The sequence below is a fragment of the Petaurus breviceps genome, unplaced genomic scaffold (assembly GCF_028583685.1).
Source record: "Petaurus breviceps papuanus isolate PSGF00001 unplaced genomic scaffold, PetGlider_PUasm1.0 90804, whole genome shotgun sequence".
Lineage (NCBI taxonomy): Eukaryota > Metazoa > Chordata > Mammalia > Diprotodontia > Petauridae > Petaurus > Petaurus breviceps.
In genome coordinates this window covers 143,710-167,141 of record NW_027187348.1, presented here as the reverse complement: position 1 = coordinate 167,141, position 23,432 = coordinate 143,710, and the positions used below count along the sequence as shown (strand labels likewise).

At 42.4% G+C, this 23,432-nt stretch overlaps 1 protein-coding gene and 1 long non-coding RNA gene across 2 annotated transcripts in view; one reads left to right on the top strand and one right to left on the bottom strand.

Annotated features, from left to right (window-relative positions):
- The window catches only part of LOC138147541 (uncharacterized), a 67,962-nt gene that overhangs the window by 22,861 nt on the left and 21,669 nt on the right, over positions 1-23,432 (bottom strand). The window contains exon 3 of the long non-coding RNA XR_011164839.1: positions 21,360-21,470. This is a non-coding gene — a long non-coding RNA (uncharacterized lncRNA). The remainder of the gene's footprint in view (positions 1-21,359; positions 21,471-23,432) is intronic.
- On the top strand, positions 1,797-4,928 carry THY1 (Thy-1 cell surface antigen). Its single transcript, XM_069070038.1, has 3 exons — positions 1,797-1,931; positions 2,388-2,720; positions 3,395-4,928. Exons 1-3 carry the CDS (start codon positions 1,892-1,894, stop codon positions 3,505-3,507), a joined length of 486 nt encoding a protein of 161 aa, XP_068926139.1. The 5' UTR covers positions 1,797-1,891; the 3' UTR covers positions 3,508-4,928.

Below are 23,432 nucleotides of genomic sequence, written 5' to 3'. Positions count from 1 at the left end.
GAGAGAGAAAATTCATCCAACCTATGCAACTCACCTTTCCTCTCCTATGCTACTCTTTTCCTCTCTTTCACCTCCCCTCTCTTCTTCCCTCGTCAGTTCCCTCGTCTACCTTCCTGTCCCTCAGTTCCCTCCCTGCCACAATCCCTCCCCCTCACTCTCATCTCTTCTTGGTTCTGCTGCGCTGCTCTCTCTCTCTCTCTCTCTCTCTCTCTCTCTCTCTCTCTCTCTCTCTCTCTCTCTCTCTCTCTCTCTCTCTCCTCTACCTCTACCCCCACCTCCACCTCTCTCTCCTACCTACCCCAATCTCTTCTTTCATCGGGCTTCCCTCCACAGAGCCCACAAAATGACCCCTTTCCCTCCCCCACCAATTCCCTCCAAACCCAGACTCTGGGGAGACTCGTCTTCTCTAAATCGTATCATTCTCATCCTTCTTGCTCCTCTCCTCCCACAGCTACACTTAAGGTGCTAAAAAGCTAATAATGTCCAGGGCTTGAGAACCAGGATGATGTCGGCATGTGCCCCCAGCCCCCCAGCACATACGTGCTCACTACTCTCTGAGATCCTCGACCCTTCCCCATGCATTCACCCCACTTGACCAGTCCCACACCTGCCCCCATTCCACCCACCACACCACCCAAAAGATATATCCACCACTCCCAAGGGCACACTCCTAGTGTTAGCCTTCCCTCGGGCACACGTGCGTGCACATGCTGGCATCTCGACTGCAGAAACTGCATCGGACTCTTAGTGCCCTGGGAATACTCTGAGGATGGTCTGTTCTGGAAACGGAATAGGCACAGCTTGTTAGTATCTAGCAAGCGAAGACGTGGGCACAGAGCCGGTAGGGTTGAGCCCCCTGGAGTTAGTCTGAGAAACTGCAGCTGGAGGGGTGAATGGGAGGAGTGGGGGGAGAGAGAAGGAGGGCGGGAGATAAGAGAAAGGGATGAGGGGATCTTTCCCTATCTGGAAAGATCGTTAGTCTCCACCCATATCTGGAAGTACATTTCACTCACTCACTCACACACACACACACACACACACACACACACACACACACCCTCTTATCTTGCCTTGTGCAAACACATCTAGAAATACCATTAGCAACTCCCATACACATACCAGTGAGCACCTTTAACCTCTTCCCTCCCTCTAGTATGTACATACACCATTATGGGCACTCCTATCCTGCACTTTACCTGGTAAGGAGAGAGGACCTGGTATCAGCCTAGCCCACACACCAATAAGATAGGAGACGAGTATGTATTTTCTAAAAATAGATACTTTCAGCATACTTTTATGTGTATATGCTGTCTTCCAAGATAGAGTGTAAGCAGCTAGAGAGCAGAGACTGTGTCCCTAGCATGAATAGCCCCACTTCTGAATACATGCAGATTGATTAACAATGGTATATATGTACTCAGTGGTCTGCATGATAAGTCAGGGAAAAGAAAATCCAGGTTCAAGTCCTCCCTCCTTCACTGAGTTGGTGTTTGTCCTGCCCCGGTGACTCCATGCCTAGGCAGGGGATATAAAGATCACAGGTTCGAAGATGGAAGGAACCTTTTAGAAATCCAATCCACTTCCTATTTTACAGAAGACATAGAATGTGGCTTGTCTGAGGTCAGATGAGTGGTAATTAGCAGAGCTGGTGAACTCTGACTCCAGACCTGGTGTCTTTACATTACGCCCATATAGTCCCTACTATTGTGAAGCTTAAATGAGATGCTGCATGTTGAAACATTTTACAAAGTGCTATGCAAAGCTTCACAAAGTAAGGTACCTCCCCAGCTGGTGAGTGTGGTTCTGTGAGCACCATCTTTCTCTCAGGAGTCCCTCTGGACCTGGCTGGTGACACTTTCACTGCTACCTGAGTCTGCACCCTCATCTTGACATGCTGAGTCCCAAGATTGCCATCGCTGTCCTGCTGACAGGTAGCAGGTTGAGGGGTAGTGGGGATGGGTCTCTCTCTTCCTTTAGGTTGGTCTCAGTGGGACTTCAGAGCTACCTCTTTCTGAAAACAGCAGAGAGGAGAAGACCCAAAATGCTATCTATAAAAGAGGTGATATCTCTTCATGAGGAGACAAGTAGTAAGGCATGATTCTTCAAGGGTCATGTGAGGAGGGTTGGGTGAGAGACATAGCTTACATGGAGCACAGCTCACCTCTTCCCATTGCCTGCCTGTTCCCAGGAGCAAAGAAAGGGGAAAAGCAACAGCCCCATGTTTCCAAGGCTCTTGGAATGGGGATGGGGGTTTCATGAGGGAATGAGAGGAATCAGATTTCATTCGGGGTCCCTTTCTCCCTATAAGCTCCCCCTCCCTGCCCACACCAGCTCTGGGGTGGTCCTGAGTCAAGCACCAATAAGGAGTGGTTGGGTGCATGCACCAGTCTTGCAGGTGGCCTATGGACAGAAGGTGAACCATCTGTCTGCTTGTTTGGTGGACAAGAACCTGAGGGTGGACTGCCGCTATGAAAATAACACCAAGTCCCCACTTCAGTATGAGTTCAGCCTGACCCGAGAGACACAAAAGCATGTGCTGAACTCCACAATTGGAGTGCCTGAGCATGCCTATCGGAACCGGGTCAACCTCTCCACGTCCCATAACTATATGGCCCTCTTCCTGAAAGACTTCACCCAAAAGGATGAGGGCGTCTACTCCTGTGACCTGCGTGCTTCTGGGAGCACCTACGCTGTCGGCAAGAACATCACTGTCTACAAAGGTGAGAGGAACCCTAAAGGCCAGGAGGATAGGGGAGGGTTTAGAGAGAAAGTGAACAGTAGAAGAATGAGAAGAGAGAATCCCAGGAATCAGCAAAATGAAGCCCCTGAAAGGAATGAGAAACAGGTTTGGGGAAAGAAAGAGGAGAGAAACCTCTTTTTAGAGAGCAAAAACCAAAATGGGACCATTGGGATTGAAGAGGGATAGTCAAGACTTGCCAGCAGGCCTGGGGAGTGGTTCCCAGGATCCCAGGCTTCCATGGGGCTTTGAAGAGAGGATGATATGGTCCCATTCCAGCTGGGAAAGAACACCCAGGAGTCCTTTGGACTTGGGAAGGAGATGGAGAGGAGCCCCGTCATAAAGAAAGGGCGTCATAATTCCTCCAACTCTTCTCTCTCTGCCCAAACTCACCATCGCCTGTTGCCACCTTCACTTTGCTTTCTGGGCACTTTTCAGTAACCATTAAGTGTCTTCACTCCTCACAGAGACCACTCCTTTCTGTGACCTCTTCCCCCTCCTGCTGTAGAGCTGTGTTCTTCCTCGGGCAAGAGGGGACATAGCTTAGGGCATGTCCCGCCATGCATGCCACATGCAACAGCCGGGCATTGTAGCTCTTCCCGCTACCCCATCCTCTTCATTCTCCCATGATGTCCTTGCTCTCTTCTTTCTTATCAGATAAACTGCAAACCTGTGGGGTCATGAGCCTGCTGGTCCAGAACACCTCCTGGCTGCTGCTGCTGCTGCTTTCCCTCCCCCTCCTACAGGCCACGGATTTTGAGTGCCTGTGATTGGCTGGGGGACATGGAGGAGACAGAAAAGATGAGGCCAAACCCCAGGAGCCCCCCTCTCTCTGAGCCGGCTGTCCTACTTCACCCCCCAACCTGGGGGGGTGAGAGGAGGCAGGGAACCCACCCCTCTAGAGGAATCCTAGCTCCGCATGCCACCATTCACCTACCTTTCCTCCACCTTGCTGCCTCGCACCCCACTCTCCCCTTACCCGGTATACCGGCTGCATTTTTGTATTTGTCATTCCAGGGCTGCTTCTGTGATTTGTTCGGGGTTATTTTTCTTCTTTTCTTTCCTTCGGAAGTTTGTAAAGCAGGGAGCAAGGGGGCAGAGGAGAGACCAAGCCAGCTTTTGGATTGGCAAGGACTAATTTGCTATGACCTCAAGAGAGGCTCTAGAGAGGATATCCATGGTGGCTCGGGGGAAGGAGGTGCTTGGGATCTCCTGTCCCTGCCAGGGTTTAGGAGGACAGGGAATGATACAGGGGAAGCAGTTGCAGTGTGTGGGAGGTTTCATGTGCCAGGAGCATGCCACAGCCAAGATGGGAAAACAATGGAAACATTCTTGAGTTAAAGGAGATAGGGGTTCTAGGTTTCCCAAACCTGTCATGTTGTTTTTACCAAGCTGAAAAGAACCACACTAGAATGATCAGTTGGAAATGCCTCCATCTTACCACTTGCAGAAATCCCCTAGAAATACCACCTTTCAGAAAATCCCCCTCTAGCAAGAAGCCTAGCAGCAAATGCTGAAGGGCCTAGAAAATGAGGGGGATGAAAGTGGAGAAGGGAGGGGGAGGGAAAAGCTGTACTGAGCAGTGTCAGTGAATGGCCTAAGTGCTCCTCTAGTCTCTGCACCCAACCCTAGTGAATGGGAATCTAGGATAAAGACAGGAATGGTCTATCTCCCAATACTCCCACCTCTGTTATATCTGTCTTTCTCACCCTCTTGCCACTATCCCCCTTCCCCCCTGGCCAACTTTGACAAAAGTTTCCAGAATTCAAACCCGGGAGATGATGAACCAAATCAGGCTGTTCCCAGATAACTCAATCCTTCTGTGTGAAGGAAGTGTCCTGTTTGAAGAGACTAGGTGCTGAGCTAACGGTATAGGTGCAGGTGGTAGCCACGTCCATGAGACAGCACCCCTTCTGGAGCATTTCTGTCCCCCTTCCTATTAACTGGACTGCTCAGGTATCTCTCTGGTGACATCACAGACCCACGCTGGAGTGTTCTGAGGAATACAATGGAGAAAGACCAATAAACAGTGCCAATCCTCATGAAATGAGGTCTAAAAAACCAAAACCCAGCTCCCCATGACCACTGGCATTGCTGTCTTGTCCTGTGATCCTGTGTATCGTATCCACAGCTTGTTGTATTATGGCATCTAGGCAAGGGGAAAACTACACAATAAAGCCAAGCCTCTGGAGTGGGTTGCTGTTGTTATCTTGAGGGAATGGGAGGGAGTTAGGGGAAGGACAATAACATATAGACCTTTAATGTTTGCAAGGTGCTTTACAAGTATTATCTCTTTTGGTCCTCATAACAACTCCATAAGAGTTAGGTATTTTCTTTCCCATTTTGCAGAAAATTGAGGCTGAGACTTACTAAGTGATGTGCTCTGGATCACACACCTAGTAGGTGTCTAAGACTAGACTCAAACTCTGGTGTATCCTGACTCCAAGCCAGACATTTTGGCCACTATGCCAATCTAGTTGCTTTGGAAGAGTGGACTTGAAGGGGCAAAGATGCTTCTGCCCTCTGACTTAGAAGTTTCCCCAGATGTCACAGGATAAAAGGTTGGAAAAGATTTTCGAGACCATCTAGTCCACCTCTCTCATTCTACAGAAAAGAAAACTGGGATCCAGAGAGGGACAATGACTCATTCCAAAGCCATCAACCATCATTTAGTTTAGATATATCTTATTCATTATTTGGATCCCAATAATAATAGCTAGCATTTATATAGCTGTTTCAAGTTTGAAAAGTTCTTGGTTAACCCATTTTATCCTCACAACAATCCTGGGAGAGAAGTATTATTATTGTCCCCATTTTACAGGTAAGAAATTCCCAGGGTCACAAAGCTAGTCAGTGTCTAGGGCAGGATTCAAACTCCAGTTTTCCTGACTCCAAGCCCTACATGCTAGCCATGGAACCACCTAGCTACCTTATTGCTTAATGCTTACTCAATTCAACAACTACTTAAGGCTCCCATGTTCAAGGCCAGCATTACCTATTGGATCAATATGTATTGCATTAGGGTCACTACACTTGAATGAATGGAGTAAATTACACAGGGTCTCTTCCTCTCTAGTGTAAGACTAAGGGGCCTATGATGTCATCATCACCATCATTAACAATACTAATAATGAAGCACTGGCAAAAAGGAGAGAGAATCTTGTCTCTGTGTCGAGTCACCTCTGACACCCTCTGGCTGTGACTCAGGGCCAGTCACTTAATCTCAGTGCCTCAGACAACTGAGTATAAATTGCAGAGTAGTTACAGATGTGCATCAGCAGAGAAAGAGCTTTTTGTTATGAAAAGGGAAAGAGAGGAGGAGAGAAGGAGAAAGGAAAGAGAGAGAGGAGAAAAGAGTGAAAGGAGAGAGAGGGAGAGAGAAGGAGAAAGAAAGTGAGAGGAGAAAGAGGAAGGAGGGACAGAGAGAGGAGAAAGAAAGAAGAGAGAAATGAAGGAGGAAAGAAGGAAGGAAGGAATCATTGTCTTCAGTCAAGGTTCAGATCAGGTTCCATCTCCTCTGTGAAGCCTTAGCTGATTCCCCAGGTTGTTAGATCTTCCTCTGCCTCAATTCTCCTTCAACTGCACTTATTTGTATACATTTTGTATGTCCCCTCCCCAGCTCCCCCTAACAAACAAACAAACACACACACACACACACACACACACACACCCCAATAGAATATAAGGTGCTTAAACAGACTTTTTCTGTTTTATTTATATCTTTGAATCCCCCAACACCTAACAGAATCTTGCATGTAATAAGCATTTTAAAATTTTATCTTATATTTATTTTTTGTTACATTTTGAAGGGACAAAGATGTATCCCAACCCTGCATTAGAGAAAGTCAACATTTCATACACACACATATACAGACATATATACATGGAACCATACAATACATACTTCCATATATCAGTTCTCTCTCTGGAGGTAGAGAACATTTTCCTTCAAAGGTCCTTTATAATTGATTGGAAGCATTGTATAATTCAGAATAGCTTAGTCATTCAGAGTTACTCTTTGAACAATACTGCTGTTACTGTATGCAAAGTTCCCTTGGTTCTGTTCATTTCACTGCATTATTTCACGCAAGTCTTTCCATGTTTTTCTAAAATCAGCCTGCTCATCATTTCTTACCACACAGTAGTATTCCATTAACATAACAGGCGTTTAATAAGCATTTGTTTAATTGAATTGACTCAAACCTTACTGTTCTAGCCTCCAGTTCCTTGGTCTTTCCCAATCAGTTGGGCAAATTACACTGTGTTCCTTACCCCTCCCCAGCCTTTCTGGTCCCCAGAATTTACCTGTTCATCATTTTTTAATCCAGGTGAAATGACATGCAAATTAACATAAAGGGCATATTTAAGGGAAGTTTATGGAGGAGGCAGGAGAGAATTCAATTCCCACAGATAAATATAGTACAGAGAGAATTGAGGGAAAGAGTACTAACAGCTCAAGTTAGAAGGAAGAAGCAAAACAGAGGAAGGTTTCATTGGAGAGGTAGCACTTGTGGGGATTAAAATTTGCAATGAGGAGAAACTGAGGCACAAAGTCCAAGCATAATCACTTATCAGTGAGGCTGGCAGTTGCCGATAAGTGAGATCCCAAAGCTCCTCAGTGTCTGGGGGTGCATTAGATAAGATTCTTTTATACAATTGGTTATATAAAGTTGAGTGATGTTAAACTAGGATTTGTGATTTGCCTAGAGCAGAGGTGGAATACAGGTGGGGGGGGGGGGGGGCTTACATTTGACATCATCATGCTGACTTGCCAAAGCAGGTTTCCAAAGTCCAGGGCAAAGGAGAAAATACAGAGTTAGTCAACATCCTCCGGAAAGTTCTGTGTCAGAGACCACATATTCCAGAGTGGTCCCATGCTAGGCTTATGGCCAGGCATAAAATACAGCAACTTCACACACCTGAGCTGAGCCCTGAAAGAAGACAAGGATTCTGGGAGATGAAGATGAGGAAAAGGTACATCCCAAGCATTAGAAATGACAGACCTTAGGGCAGCTAGGTGGAGCAGTGAATAGAGTACCAGCCCTGGAGTCAGGAGGACCTGAGTTCAAATCCGGCCTCAGACTCTTAACACAAAACTAGCCATGTGACTTTGGGAACGTCACTTAACCCCAATTGCCCCTCAAAAAAAAAACACAGAAATGACAGACCTTTCTTGATCTGTCTTCCTGCATATGGAGCAATGGGGATTTAGGGCTGCAGCTGGTGACATGATGTAAGAAAAAGAGGATGTGAGAAAAAGAGCCAACAGTAGAGAATGATGCAATTTTTGAGGAAAAAAGGATGCAAGGACAATGACAGTATTGTTCCTTGCAAACCCTGGATTCCATTGACAAACTCTAATTTTTGATGGATTATCTTGTACCCTGATGGGATCAGAAGTCCATAACACCAGCCAGACCCTGCTGAGTTCCAGTTCTAACCATATGCTTCATTCTAGTTCCCATGTTATGAGTGAGTCAAGACTGAAACCAGATTTCCTGAATCTAAGACTGATGACCAGGCTTATAGGAAGTGTGAGTTAGATCTCCTATTATTTGCACTCATCTGCCTGCTCAAAGCAGGGTTCACATTCTGCAGGTTCTAAAACAACTGGATCCAGTCCAGTCCTATGTCTGGAGACTTCCAGGTTCTGGAAGAGCAATGAGTTCAAGGGATGTTTATTTTATTACTCTAACTTTTGTTATCTTCTTATTAAGTAGAGTTTGTTTATTAATTCCAAGCCAAGAGCATAATGCTGGATGCAATGTTCTACCATGGACTTATACTCCCATGAGAAACAGAAGCCATTAGGACAATGACTAGCACTCGCCCAAATAAACGAGGATGGGGCTGGCCAGAGGGTGGAAGGATCAAAGCTAAGTTCTAATTGGGTAAATCTACAAATTCACACATCCCTAGACAATGCTTGGTAAAGAGAGGCAAAGATCAAGTATAGAAGGGGCTCAAGAGAACCAACTCCCCTATTCTGATCCCTCCCAGGAATAAAAGAGCTCAGATTTTGCTCAGCAGTTCCACCCCACTGCAACATGGGCAAATGGAGGGTGCTACAGTCAGTTCTAACTGCCGAGAGCAATCATTAAATTTTCAGTATAAGCATTTACACTGCAAAAATTAGCAATCATTATAAATTAGGACTTGTTATTGTTTTGCTGATGGTCATGCTAGTCTTTTTTTTTATTCTTTTTATTTATTTTTTTTAATGCTTTATTAACTTCTGATTTACATCATTCATTTCCGCCAGATTTTGAGTTACAAATTTTCTCCCCATTTTCCCCCACCCATCCCCCCAAAACAGCAGTCCCACAGGATATCCCCACCTCCAATCTGCTCTCTCCCATATTTTCTCCCATACCCGTTTCGACTTTTCCAGTGGATCTCTATGCCTCAGTGCCTGTATATCTTATTTCTTAATTACATGTAAGATGGTATTAATAATAGTATATATATATATATACACACACACATATATATATTTGAATATTTGATTTTAAAACTTTCAATTCCAGATTCATTCCCTTCCCTCCCTGCCACCCACCACCACTGGGGAGACAAGCAGTTCAGTATAGGTTGTACATGTGCGGCTAATGCAAAACAATAACATAGTAGATATATTGTAAAAGACTGACTATATTTCCCTCCCTCCTATCCCACCTCCCACTTGTTCTATTCTCTACTTTGATCCTGTCCCTTTTCAAAACTGGGTGCTTCCAACTTCCCTCCCCCCCCCCAGCCTGCCCTCCCTTCCATCATCCCCCCTCTCATCCCCTTCCCCCCATTCTCCTGGAGGGTGAGATCCCCTATTTAGTGTATATTTCCCACCCTCCTCAAGCCAGATTCAATAGGAATAAGGCTGACCCATTCCCTTTTGCCTTCCTATTCTTCCTCTCCATTGTAACCATTTTCCCTTGCCTCTTCTGTATGAGATAGTTTGCCCCAATCTCTCCCCATCTCCTCTCATTATATTCCTCTCACCTCTTAATTTCACCTTCCCTTCCTGTTAAATTGGTCCCGTGCCCTCTATCTATGTATACCTGTAAACATATATACTACACATTCACATATGTATTCATATGCCCGCATACCCTCATATAAAGACATATATATGTATATATATATATATTTCTAATCCCTTCAACTACTGAGAAAAGTTTCATAAGTTACAATTATTGCTTTTCCATGTAGGAATGTTAATAGTTCAACTTTGATAAGTTCCTTATGATTTCTTTTCCCTCTTTACCTTCTCATGCTTCTCTTGCTTCTTGTATCTGAATGTCACATTTTCTATTCAACTCTGGTTTTTTCAGCAAGAATACTTGAAAGTCCTGTATTCCACTGAATGACCATATTTTCCCCAGAAGCATGATACTCAGTTTTGCTGGGTAGGTGACTCTTGGTTTTAATCCCAGCTCCCTTGACCTCTGGAATATCACATTCTAAGCCCTTCGATCCCTCAGTGTAGAAGCTGCCAGATCCTGGGTTATCCTGATTGTGTTTCCACAATATTCAAATTGTTTCTTCCTGGCTGCTTGCAATATTCTCTCCTTAATCTGGGAATTCCAGAACCTGGCTATAATATTCCTAGGAGTTTTCTTTTTGGGATCTTTTTCAGAAGGTGATCGGTGGATTCTTTCAACCTCTATTTTGCCCTCTCGTTCTAAAACATCAGGGCAGTTTTCTTTGAGAACTTCCTGGAGGATGCTTTCTAGGTTCTTACTTTGGTCATGGCTTTCAGGTAGTCCAATAATTTTTAAATTATCTCTCCTGGATCTATTTTCCAGGCCAGTTGTTTTTCCCATGAGATATTTCACATTGCCTTCTATTCTTTCATTTGTTTGGATCTGTTTAACAGCATCTTGATTTCTCATGAAGTCATTAGCTTCCATTTGCTCCAATCTAATTCTGAAGCAATGATTCTCCTGAGTGAGCTTTTGAGATTTTTTTTCCATCTGGCAAATTCGACTTTTTAAGGCATTCTTCTCCTCATTGCCTTTTTGAGCCTCCTTTGCCATTTGAGTCAGTCTGTTTTTTTAAGGTATTATTTTCTTCAGTCAGGCTGTTGACTCTCATTTCATGATTTTCTTGCATTGTTCTCATTTCTCTTCCCAATTTTTCCTCCACTTCTCTTATCTGCTTCTTAAGGTCCTCTATGGCCTGTAACCAGCTTGTATTTTCCTTTGAAGCTTTTGGTGCAGGAGTTCTGACTTCACTGTTTTCCTCTTGTTCCATGCCTTGCTCCTTCTTGTCCCCAAAATAGGAGTGTAATGTTGGAATCTTCTGTCTGCTTTGTTTCCTTTGCCTGCTCATTTTGCCACTCAATTATTTTACTTTTGGGCTAGACAGGGGAGTTTTCATCCCAAACGCTGGGGTTTTCTCAGCTGCCGGAGGTATTAGATGGGTGCCCTCTCTGAGGTCTCCACACACTCTGGCAAGCTGGACACACACCCCAGGACCTCCACCCTAGACTGCAATCCAGATCCAAGCAGGTTAAAGCAAGAGCGATTACCCCTCAGACTGGTGCTTGGTCCCCCTACACTCTGCAGGCCAGGAGCTGAAGCCACCACATGGCACTGGCAGGCTGTGCTGGCGTCTCAGCGGTTTCTCGCCCCGGGGGTAAAAGCCACGCACTCCCACTTACTGGGTCCCAAAGTCCAGACTGCACTGGCCTCTCACCTTGTCCTTCACATCTATGTATTGATAAATCTGGAAACGGCCACAGCTGCTGCTGATCTGGAGTCCCTCTGGCTGGCGGCTGGTCAGGCCCGCCCTGGGGCTAAAGCCTCAGCGTGGTGCTGGGTTCGGCTCCCAAAGCGCTGCCCTGGCCGATTCTTGCCGGCCTGCCAGGCTGTCCTCAGTGTGAGGTTAGCTTCTCTGTGTCATTTTGTGGGTTCTGCAGCTCCAAAGTTTGTTTAGAGTCCCCTTTTTACATGGGAGGGTGGAAGCAGGAGCCGAGGGAAGGTCGTGCTTCTACTCCACCATCTTGGCTCCACCCCCTGGTCATGCTAGTCTTAAGGAAGTGATGGAGAAAATGCTGATCATGCAGACTAAACTTAAAAGTATGTCCTCAAACTTAGAACTCAAAATTTAAAAAAAGTTTTTTAAATTTACATATATAGTATTCCCCCTCCATAACCACCTCAAATACCTATAAAAAATGACTCTAAACAAACTTTAGGGCTACATAACCCACAAAGTGACAGAGACAAACAAACCTCTTGCTGAACACAGCCCTGCAGGCCAGCAGGAAGGGGCCATCGAAGCATGCTGGAAGCACAGCACAGCCCCCTGTGAGCTCCAGGTTTTAGCCTGAGGGCAGCCACACCCAGCCCCCACTAGAGGGACTTTGGGAGAGTGAATCACCAGCAACTGTGGCAGGTTCCAGAATTATCAACCCATAAATGCCAAAGACAAAGTGAGAGGTCAGTGTGGACTTGGTGGGAACAGGGGGTCCAGGAGTGTTGTCCAGCCTCTTCCCCCAGAGGGAGAAGTAGCTGAGGTGCAGTGGCTGAGGTGTAGTGGCCGTAGCTACATGGCTGCTTCAGAGCTCCTGGCCTGCAGATTGTAGGGGGACAAAGTGACCAGTCTGAGGGGTAATCACTCTTGCTTTAACCTACTTGGATCTGGATCCCTATCCTGGGTGCAGGTCCTGGGGTATATGACCAGGTGACAGAGCTGGTGGAGACTTTAGAGAGAGCAGCCCACTAATAGCTCCAGCAGCTGAGAAAACCCCAGTAATTTAGGACAAAGCTCTCCTCTCTGGAAGCAGAGTTCTACTGTGGCAAAAAGCTCAAAAGTCAAGTAATTGAGTAGCAACATGAGCAAGCAAAGGAAGCAAAGCAAGCACAGCAATCCAACTTTAGACTCCTATTTTGGGGACAAAAAGGATCAAAGCATGGAACAGGAGGAAGACAACAAAGTCAGAACTCTTGTACCAAAAGCTTCCAAGAAAAATATGAATTGGTTACAGGCCATAGAGAAGTTTAAGAAGGATTTTGAAAACCAGATAAGAGAAGAGGAGAAAAAATTAGGAAGAGAAATGAGAACGATGCAAGAATATCATGAAAAGAGAGTCAACAACTTGACTGATAAAAATCACACCTTAAAAAATAGACTAACTCAAATGGCAAAAGAGGCTCAAAAAGCCAATGAGGAGAAGAATGCCTTAAAAAGTCAAATTTACCAGATGGAAAAAGAACCTCAAAAACTCACTGAAGAGAATTCCTTCAGAATTGGATTGGAGCAAATGGAAGCTAGTGACTTTATGAGAAATCAAGATACTATTAAACAGATCCAAAAGAATGAAAAAAATAGAAGACAATGTGAAATATCTCATTGGAAAAACCACTGACCTGGAAAATAGATCCAGGAGAGATAATTTAAAAATTATTGGACTACCTGGAAGCCATGATCAAAAAAAGAACCTAGAAATCATCCTTCAAGAAATTCTCAAGGAAAATTGTCCAGAGGGCAAAATAGAGGTTAAAAGAATCCACCAATCACCTCTTGAAAGAGATCCCCAAAAGAAAACTCCTAGGAATATTATAGCCAGGTTCCAGAATTCCCAGATCAAGGAGAAAATATTACAAGCAGCCAAGAAGAAACAATTTGAATATTGTGGAAATACAATCAGGATAACACAGGATCTGGCTGCTTCTACATTGAGGGATCAAAAGGCTTGGAATATGATATTCCAGAGGTCAAAGGAGCTGGGATTAAAACCAAGAACCACCTACCCAATAAAACTGAGTATCATGTTTCAGGGGGAAATATGGTCATTTAATGAAATAGAGAACCTTCAAGCATTCTTGATAAAAAAAAAACCAGAGTTGAATAGAAAATTTGACATTCAGATACAAGAAGCAAGAGAAGCATGAGAAGGTAAACAGGGAAAAGAAATCATAAGGAACTTATCAAAGTTGAACTATTTACATTCCTACAAAGAAAAATGATAATTGTAACTTATGAAATTTTTCTCAGTATGAGAATAGTTGAAGGGAATATAAATGTGTATATATATGTATACATACATACATATATATAGACATACATGTATATGTCTATATAGAAGGGTATATGGGCATATGAATACATATGTGAGTGTGTGTATATATGTGTACAGGTATACATAGACAGAGGGCACAGGACCAATTTAATAGGAAGGGATAATACTTGAAAGATGAAGTTGAGAGTTGAGAGAGGAATATAATGAGAGGAGATGGGGAGAGACAGAATGGGGTAAATTATTTCATATAGAAGAGGCAAGGGAAAATGTTACAATGGAGGGGAAGAACAGGAAGGCAAAAGGGAATGAGTCAACCTTATTCTCATTGAATTTGGCTTAGGGAGGGAATGACATACACACTACATAGAGTATTCACCCTACAGGAGAGTATGGGGGAAGGGGATGAGAGGGGGGATGATGGAAGGGAGGGCAGGTTGGGGGGGAGGGAAATTGAAAGCACCCACTTTTGAAAAGGGACAGGATCAAAGTAGAGAATAGGACAAGTGGGGGGCAGGATAGGATGGAGGGAAATATAGTCAGTCTTTCACAATATATCCACTATGGAAATACTTTGCATAGCTACACATGTGCAACCTGTATGGAATTGCTTATCTTCCCAGTAAGGGTGGCTGATGAAGGAGGAAGGGAAAGAATCTGTAATTAAAAGTTTTAAAATCAAAGTTTAAAAAATAATTTTTTTACATGCAACTGGGAAATAAGATATACAGGCACTGGGGTATAGAGATCCATCTTGCCCTACTGGAAAGTCCGAGGGGGAATGGGGGATGATATAGGAGAGAGCAGATTGGGAGAGGGGGTATACAGTAAGATCACTATTTTGGGGTGATGGGTAGGTGAAAGACGGGGAGAAAATTTGTAACGCAAAATCTTGTGGAAATGAATGATATAAGCTAAAAATAAACATTAAATTTAATTTTTAAAAAGACAAATTTTTATATATAATTGGGAAATAATTAAATAAGTAAAAATCTATTCTTTCCAAGAAGAAAGAAAATAGAAAAAAAAAAAGTGTGTCCTCTATTCTTACTACCACCACCACCACGCAGAGAGTGTAATTGTTAAACATTTATCAGACCTGTTAAAAACCTTAGCTTGAAAAGGTCAAGGTCCCCACTGTATCCTGGACCATCTCTAGTTATCCTGGTTTGTCCACTAGACCCAGATGGATCCAGAGGAGAAAGTGAGGCTGGTGACTGCGTGGCTCTCCCTCACTTATATCCAATCAACTTGCTTATCATGGTATCACCTCCCTGATGCCATGGTCTTCCCTATGGGGACCACTAGGTGGCACAGTGAACCTCTAGAGCACTGGCTCTGGAGGGAGGAGGACCTGAGTTCAAACTCAAAAACAAATATTGTTCTATAAATGGTAATTAGTGTTCCATCCATATATCTACTTTTTCATCTCCACAAAAAAAAACAAGAATAATTTTCTGATAAGGGTTTGGTATTCAAGATATAAAAGCAATTGATATACATATATATGTATCTAAGATCCAGTCCCCAAAGGATAATTTTTCTCTAAATAGCATAACGTTCTATAAATGTTCTATAAATTGTTCTATAAATGATATTTGAGCTCAGTACAGTAGACTCAGGGAATGAAGTCATCACCAGATAGGAGGCCTGGTGACTGTAAGCTAACAGCAATCATAATGATAAATGACATTAATAGGACATTTTAAGGTTTGCAAAGTGTTTTGTGCCTTATTTTGAGCCTCACAACAACAACCCAATGTGTAAGTCACAAGGGTGAGCATGGAACTCCAGAGGAAATGGCCAGCAGCGTCACCTAGTGGTCAGACATTAATGTTGCTGTTTGTCCTTCATTTTCAAAGAGGACCAGTGACCTGAGGGGTGATGCCTTGATTTTCTAGTGAATGGGATTTAAGTGAGGCAGAGCTGCACAAAGTCGTCAGCCTCACTCTCACTTCCTGAGTCATCCAAGCCCAGAAGCAGGATAAAAATCTAGACCACTGGCAATGCCTGAGCCAGCTCTAAGCACTCCACAGTGCCTTCATGGACGGTGGAACAAGGTGTTTCCCTCCACCCATTCTACCAGGTGAAGTCTTCACATACTTGGGGTGGACATCCCCCTAATTCACCGAGGGGCTTGAGGACTGTCGGTTACCCTCAGCCTGGCTTAGCCCTTCTGCCAAGATGGTTTTATCTGGGTGTGGCCAATGCATATGCTGCGGCTTCTTGGAGCCACAGGTGAGAGCTGAGTGCCAGTGGACACCAGAGATGGATGAGCAGCCCTGAAAAGGGTACAGCAGCCCTCACACCTGAGGTGCCGGTCCTCCCTGAGCACCCACATACATCTAAATATGAATGTATAGAAGTAGAAAAAGCAAAGCACTGTATACAGTACTGAATTTGACCAATGGATTGTTGCTGTTGTGAAAGCCCTTGGCAGTGGTGGAATTTGCAGATTGATAATATGTGAAAACCTTGAGCCAGTATTAACACCAGCCAGTGGAACTATCTTCTCTCCATATAATTTAAAATGTTTATTTTAATTTCATCTTTTTGGAGGGGAAAAGGCAGGGCAATTGGGGTTAAGTGACTTGCCCAAAGTCACACAGCTAGTAAGTGTTGAGTGTCTGAGGTCAGATTTGAACTCGGGTCCTCCTGACTCCAGGGCCGGTGCTGTATTCACTATGCCACTTTCCATATAATTTAGCCTTCAACAGAGGCCAAAGTAGATCAGAAAATTCACCCTAAGGTCCAGGGGTTAAAAATAGTACTTTTAATAGCTCATATTTTAACAACACTTTGTGCTGGATAATACCTATACAGTTTTGTTGTTGTATGTTGTTGTTCAGTCATTTTTCAGTCATGTCCAACTCTTCATGACCCCATTTTGGGTTTTCTTGGCTGGAGTGGTTGCCATTTCCTTCTCCAGCTCATTGTATAGATGAGGAAACTGAGGCAAACAGTGTTAAGTGACTTTCCCAGGACCACAGAGGCCTGTGGATTTTAACTCAGGTCCTCCTAACTCTCAGCCCCACATTCTATCCACCACATTACCTATATAGTAGGTATATATAAAAATAATATTTCTCTTCTGCTAGAAAAATAATAAATTTTACATTTCATAGAATTATAGAATCTCAGAACTGGAAGGGATCTCACAGGTCAAATGGTCCAACTCAGAGGTCAACTGGTTCAATCTATTCCGAATAGAAGTCCCCTCTACAATATCCCTAACACATGGTCAGTCAGAAAGCCTCTGTTTGAAGACTTCAAGTGACAGGAAACTCATTACCTCCCAGCGCTTCCACTTAGAGGCAACTCTAACAGTGAGGAAGTTTTTCCTTTCATTGAGCCTAAAGTTGCCTTGATGTAGCTTCCATCCATTGCCCCTAGTTCTGATCTCTGAGTCCAAGCAGGACTAGTTTAATTCCTCTTCCAAGAGAAAAATCCGTCAAATATTTGGAAACATCTATCACTTACTTGAAAACAGTCCCCATCTTAACCTGTCTTCCCCTCTCTGGGGTAAACATCCGTATTTCTTTAAGTAAGCTTCATATGGGGCAGTTTCTAGTGCCCATGCGATCCTAGTTACCTACCATCCTCTGAACACAAACTACCTTGTGTCTCACTGATACCAAGAAACAAACATAGATACCATTACTGCCCCCAAAAACAGTGATTAAGAAAATTTCAGTAATTACTGTTCCATCCATATATCTACTTTTTCATCTCCACAAAAACACAAGAATAATTTTCTGATAAGGGTTTGGTATCCAAGATATATAAACAATTAGTATACATATACATGTACCTAAGACCCATTCCCCAAAAGACAAGTGGTCAAAAGGATATGAACTGTTTTTAATGAACTACAAAATATTCACAACCACATGCAAGAATGTTCCAAATCACTAATAAGAAGAGAAATACAAATCAAAGCAACCCTGAGGTTTCACCTCACACCCTGAAAATAGGCAAAAATGACAAAATCATCAACAGTCAAAGAGGGGTTATGGAAGGATAGACTCACTAATACACTGTTGGTGGACCTATAAAATGGTGCAACTATTTGGAAAGAAGCTTGGAATTATACAAATAAAGTGACCAAAATGTTCATCCCCTTCAAACCAACTCCATTATTGGGTACATACCTCAAGGAAGACATTAATAAGAATAAAGTCCCCATATATTCCACAATATATATAGCAGCACTTTTTGTGATAGCAAAGAATTGGAAACAAAGTAGATGTCAATAAACCAGGGAATTACTAAACAAATTGTGGTACACAGATGTAATGGAATATTATTGTGCTGTAAGAAATGATGTGCATGATGAATACAGAAAAGCATGGAAAGATCTACATAAACTGATACAGAGTGAAGGAAGCAAAGCTAAGAAGACAACATACACAGTAACTGCAACAGTGTAAATGGGTAAAACAACCACGCAGAAAAAAAATCAAAAGTGAATGTAACAAAATTATAAAGATCAAGCATGACTCAAATGAAGAAATATGAGAAGACAAGTCCAACCCACCCCTTTGTGGAGGTGAGAGGTTCACAGATGTTAGACATTGCACATTTTTGGACTTTTTCAATAAATTGATTAGTTGAACTGATTTTTTTTTTCTTTTTAGAGTCACTATTTGTCAGAGACAGCTAGGTGGCTCTGTTAATAGAGCACTGACCCTGGAGTCAGGAGGACCTGAGTTCAAATCTGGCCTCAGATACTTGACACTTATTAGCTGTACAGCTTGGGCAGGTCACTTAATCCCAATTGTCTTGCCTTCTTCCCTCAAAAAAATACTATTTGTCATGTGGGATTGGTCTCAGGGAGGGAGGGGGGAAGACATACTGAGGATAACTATAATGATGTAAAAAACAGAACACATCACTACATTTTTATTTTTTAAAAAAAGAATAATGCCACACACATCAAGGATATCCTTGATGAAGTCACAAGAAGAAAAGATGAAGACTTTGCAAACCATATTCTACTGCAGACCACGTCTTTATAATCATACAATTGAATGAAAGGTGTGGAAAATACAAAATCCCATCAAACTAATTATTTTGTTTGTAATTTTAAAAAACCATCTATTTTCAGCAGAGGAAACTGCAGCCTTAAAGGCTCTTCTCCAACAGGGCATCTCCCATATTAGGGCTGTGTCAAAATCATACAAGATGCATTGGAAATTGCAAAATAAATAATTCTATTCATTGACCAGAGCTCTGATTAGAACTATTAAGTCAGGCATAAAAAAGGGAATCATGTTTGCTCATCAGAGGTGTTTGGCACTGGCATGGAAGATGGTCACGGCAAAGTCCAAATGGAGGAGGGATTCCTCATGCATAGGTGGCTCCTCCAGATGCTGCTGTGTTCTAGTGGATCATGTGCTCATTGCATAAAACCCTTGAACACTACAGAGCCTCATAAATGAACCTATCACTGCTCCAAAGAGAAGGACCTCACTCTCCATCCAGGATAGGCATAAGGCAGCATGGGGCAGCTAAGGTAGTATGGTGCCATAGTAAACAGAGCACCAGGTCGGGAGTCAGGAAGACTCATCTTCCTAGGTTCAAATATGGCCTCAGACACTTACTTGCTGTTTGACCCTGGGCAAGCCATTTAACCCTGTTTGCCTCTGCTTCTTCATCTGTAAAATGAGCTGGAGAAGGAAATGGCAAGCCACTCTGGTATCTTTGCCAAGAAAATGCCAAGTGGGGTCACGAAGAATCAGACACAACTGAAAAAGACTAAACAACAAAAGCTTGGTACAATGTATGGGATCAGAAAGACCCATGTCTGAAGACTGGTTAGGATATGAATTAGCTATGTAACCCTGAGCAAGTCTTTTAAATATCTCTATGCCTTAGTTTCCTCATTTGCAAAGTGTATAGATTGTATTAGATAGCCTCTAAGGTCTCTGCCAGCTCTAAATCTATAACTGTATGAAAAATTAAGTGGATAAAGAATGTCTGTTGCCTAAACCAATGGTTCTCAAACTTTTCCATCTCAAGACCCCTTTATACTCTGTAAAATTTTTGAGGAACCCTAAAGAGATTTGTTTCTATGGGTTACATCTATTAATATTTTTATTAGAAATTAAACTTTTAGTATTATTATGAATACTTTTTTTTAAGCAATCAGGGTTAAGTAACTTGCTCAAGGTTACACAGCCAGTTATTTCTGGGTGTGGTTCTAAGTATCTGAGCCCAGATTTGATCCCCAGGTCATCCCGACACTGGAGCCGGTGCTCTTACTCGCTAAGCCACCTGGCCACTCCTAAGCAATTGAGGTTAACTTGCTCAAGGTTACATGGCCAGGTGTTTCTGGGCGGGTGCTAAGTGTCTGAGCCCAGGATTCAATCCCCAGGTCATCCTGACACTGGAGCCAGTGCTCTTACTCGCTGTGCTACCTGGCCTCCCCTGAAAATACTTTTAAATTCATGGACCTCCTAAAAATGTCTATAGGACCCCCAAGGGTCCCAAGACCACACTTAGAGAACCACTAGTCTAGACTATGATATTCAATTGGATTGACAGCTCATAGAGAAGTCCATAAATAGATATCTCATGGAGAGACACTGCAGATGGTCAATGAATAGGGCCCAAAATTGATGAGAAAGAAGACAGTGGACTAGATTATATTTGGGAAATTGTAGCATACTTTCAGTGACACTTTTTTTTAGCACCAAAGTTCTTCAAGTGATTGCTATATGGCTGAAAATCATTGGATGCCTCAGTTTAATATTTCATGAGTTTATCACACATTGGGCTTGTTATTTGACTCTGATACCCTGAGGTATGGGGGAAATCTCTAAATTTAAACCTTCATTTCCTATGAAGACTCTTATGTCCTCCCCTACTTTTCATGACCCACAAGGAAACACTTTCACATTATAGTTTAGATCAGGGGTTCTTTATCTTTTTTTGTGTCATGGACCTCTTCCTTTTTCAGTCTGGTAAAGACCATTCTCAGAATGATGCTTTTAAATGCATAAAATAAAAATGGTTAATTTTACAAAGGAAACAAAATATATTAAATTACAGTTAGCAAATATAAAGAAATTTTTTTGAAGGGCAATTGAGGTTAAGTGACTTGCCCAAAGTCACACGGCTAGTGTGTCAAGTGTCTGAGGGCAGATTTGAACTCAGGTTCTCCTAACTCCAGGGCCAGTGCTCTATTCACTGCACCACCTAGGTACCCCCAAAAAATATTTTAAAAAAAACAAGCTCACAGACCCCAGATCAAAAACCCCTGGTCTAGAATATCTTCCCTTCAATGAATACTAATTTAAAAGACACTGTGCTGCACACTTAGATAAAGAGTCAGGCATCTCCTTGACTACTAGTAGTCATTCCTACCACCCCAGATAATGCCAGATTTCAAACATCTACCTTTTTATTTTCCTGGTTAAAAAAGCAAAAGGTAAATTGTATATAACTTTTGAAATATAATTGTCTACAAGACCAATAAGAGTGGACTAAATCATTGAAAGATTCCTATGCTATACTGTTTATAAAAATTGGTAGGTTTGATATAGCAAATGTAAGATTAGGTATTACCAGTTGAGTTGAGAACTTGTCTAGAAATGAACTCACCTTAGGGATGGAAGGATTCTTGGTTATTTTCTAATATCAAAAACTAGCCCAGATTCTTCTTTGGATACCATCTTTCTTTGTGGAGATTTTTGTCCAGAGTTTCTAACATGCCTGCCATGAAGGATAAATTTGACTTAGTTTTCAGTCAACTTTCAGTGTAGATGCCAGTAATACAATGCCATTACCTCAGATGAACAGCATTAGAATATTCCACTTGGTTGATTTATACATTTCTTCATAAATTTCTTCAATTGTACTCCATATCTTTATTTCATTATTAGTCTTTCTTCTTGTTTTTTTTGCCAATTCTGATCTTAGTTCTAATGAGTCAATGATCTGACTGAAACACAGACAGCTGATTTCTGGATAACTCCCACATCAACAAAATCTTTTCCTATCTGTTAAAATATAATCCAGTTTGTTCTTTGTAGTGTTATTTGGCACATGGTAGTTCTTTTTTTCAAAGAACACATTTGTGAGAGAGACTTGATATTTCTGTGTAATCTACATATTCTCCCCATCCTTACCTTTTCCCTCCTTTTCATGAAAGTCACCAAGTATCAGAATGTGTATTAGTTTGATATCAAAGGTCTTATCAAGTTCCTCATAGAATTTATTTATCACCTCATCTTCAGCTATTGTGCTACATAAGCTATTTTTATTTTCATGGTGGTTTATATGAAAATATTAGTTCTTAGTAGTAAAGTACATAATGACCAAATGCCCCATGAAATAACAGCTTTAGTTACCCCTTGGATTATAATAAAAACCCATTCCACCAAATCCATTCTTTGTCTCTCTCAGAAGTAACCCTTTCTTTTACTTTTTTTTTTGGAAGGGGGAGGGCAGGGCAATTGGGGTTAAGTGACTTGCCCAAGATCACACAGCTAGTAAGTGTTAAGTGTCTGAGGTCGAATTTGAACTCAGGTCCTCCTGACTCCAGGGCTAATTCTCTATTCACTGCACCACCTAGCCACCCCTGGAGTAATCCTTTCATTCTGCTGCAACGTCCTTCTTTCTTCTGACTTTACTTACAATGAAAATGTCAGGGTTGGTGTGGCATGCTCATTTGTTGATCATTGAACAAGAATCTCACATTTAGGGTTTAAATTCTTGAGAATGAATGAACCTCTTTCACCTTTCCTATCACTCAGCTACCCTCACTGAAGATGTGAAAGGGAGCCTCCCAGGAGAGAGGACTATTTTGTATTTTCTCTAGTTCTAGTGGAAAAAACAATAACAAAAAAAGCATCACCAGGTGACCAGACTGCTAACCTTAGTTAATTGGATTGACCCTTAAAAACACCAGTCTGAACTGAAAGTCTGTACAGCGTTTGACAATGAACCAAACTTTTTTTGTTGTTGTTTAGTCATTTCAATTGTATCTAACTCTTTGTGACCCCTGTTTGTGGGGATACTGGAGTGGTTTGCCATTTCCTTCTCCGACTTATTTTACAGATGGGGAAACTGAGGCAAACAGAGTTAAGAGACTTGCCCAGAGTCACACAGCTAGTAAGTGTCTGAGGCCAGATTTGAACTCAGGAAGATGAATCTTCCTGACTTCAGGCCCAGCACTCATGGTACCTAGGTGCCCATAATAGAATATTACTGTGCTGTAAAAAATAATATGTGTATGATGAATACAGAGAATCATGGAAAGATCTATATGAACTGATACAGAGGGAAGTAAGCAGAGCCAAGAAAACAACAAAGCTAGTAAGTTCCTGAAAACAGATCTGAACTCACGAAGATGAGTCTTCCTGACTCTAAGCCATGTATGCCACCTAGCTGACCAATTCCACATCTTTACCTTTCACAATGAACTGAATAGTGTGAAATCTCACTATTCTTATCGTTTGCTGATTGTGAAGAGTCATTTGGATCAATAGGACAAAATGTTGTCTTATAAGCTCATTTATATAAAGGTATCTCCCCTCCACACATCAAGATAATTTAGGTTTCTATAACAGAAATAGCCCTGTTCAATGTTTGTCATTTGTCCTTTGTTCTTCAAGAGAACCAATGACATCAGGAAAGTGATGTCAGACTTGCAAATGAGTTGGAAATAAGTGA

What these genes read in the sequence shown, in the direction of transcription:
- THY1 (XM_069070038.1), top strand. Translation starts at nt 1,892, where the DNA reads ATGCTGAGTCCCAAGATTGCCATCGCTGTCCTGCTGACAG. An exon ending in CATCGCTGTCCTGCTGACAG is followed by an intron (nt 1,932 to 2,387) that starts GTAGCAGGTTGA and finishes TGCATGCACCAG; the next exon opens with TCTTGCAGGTGGCCTATGGA. An exon ending in GAACATCACTGTCTACAAAG is followed by an intron (nt 2,721 to 3,394) that starts GTGAGAGGAACC and finishes CTTTCTTATCAG; the next exon opens with ATAAACTGCAAACCTGTGGG.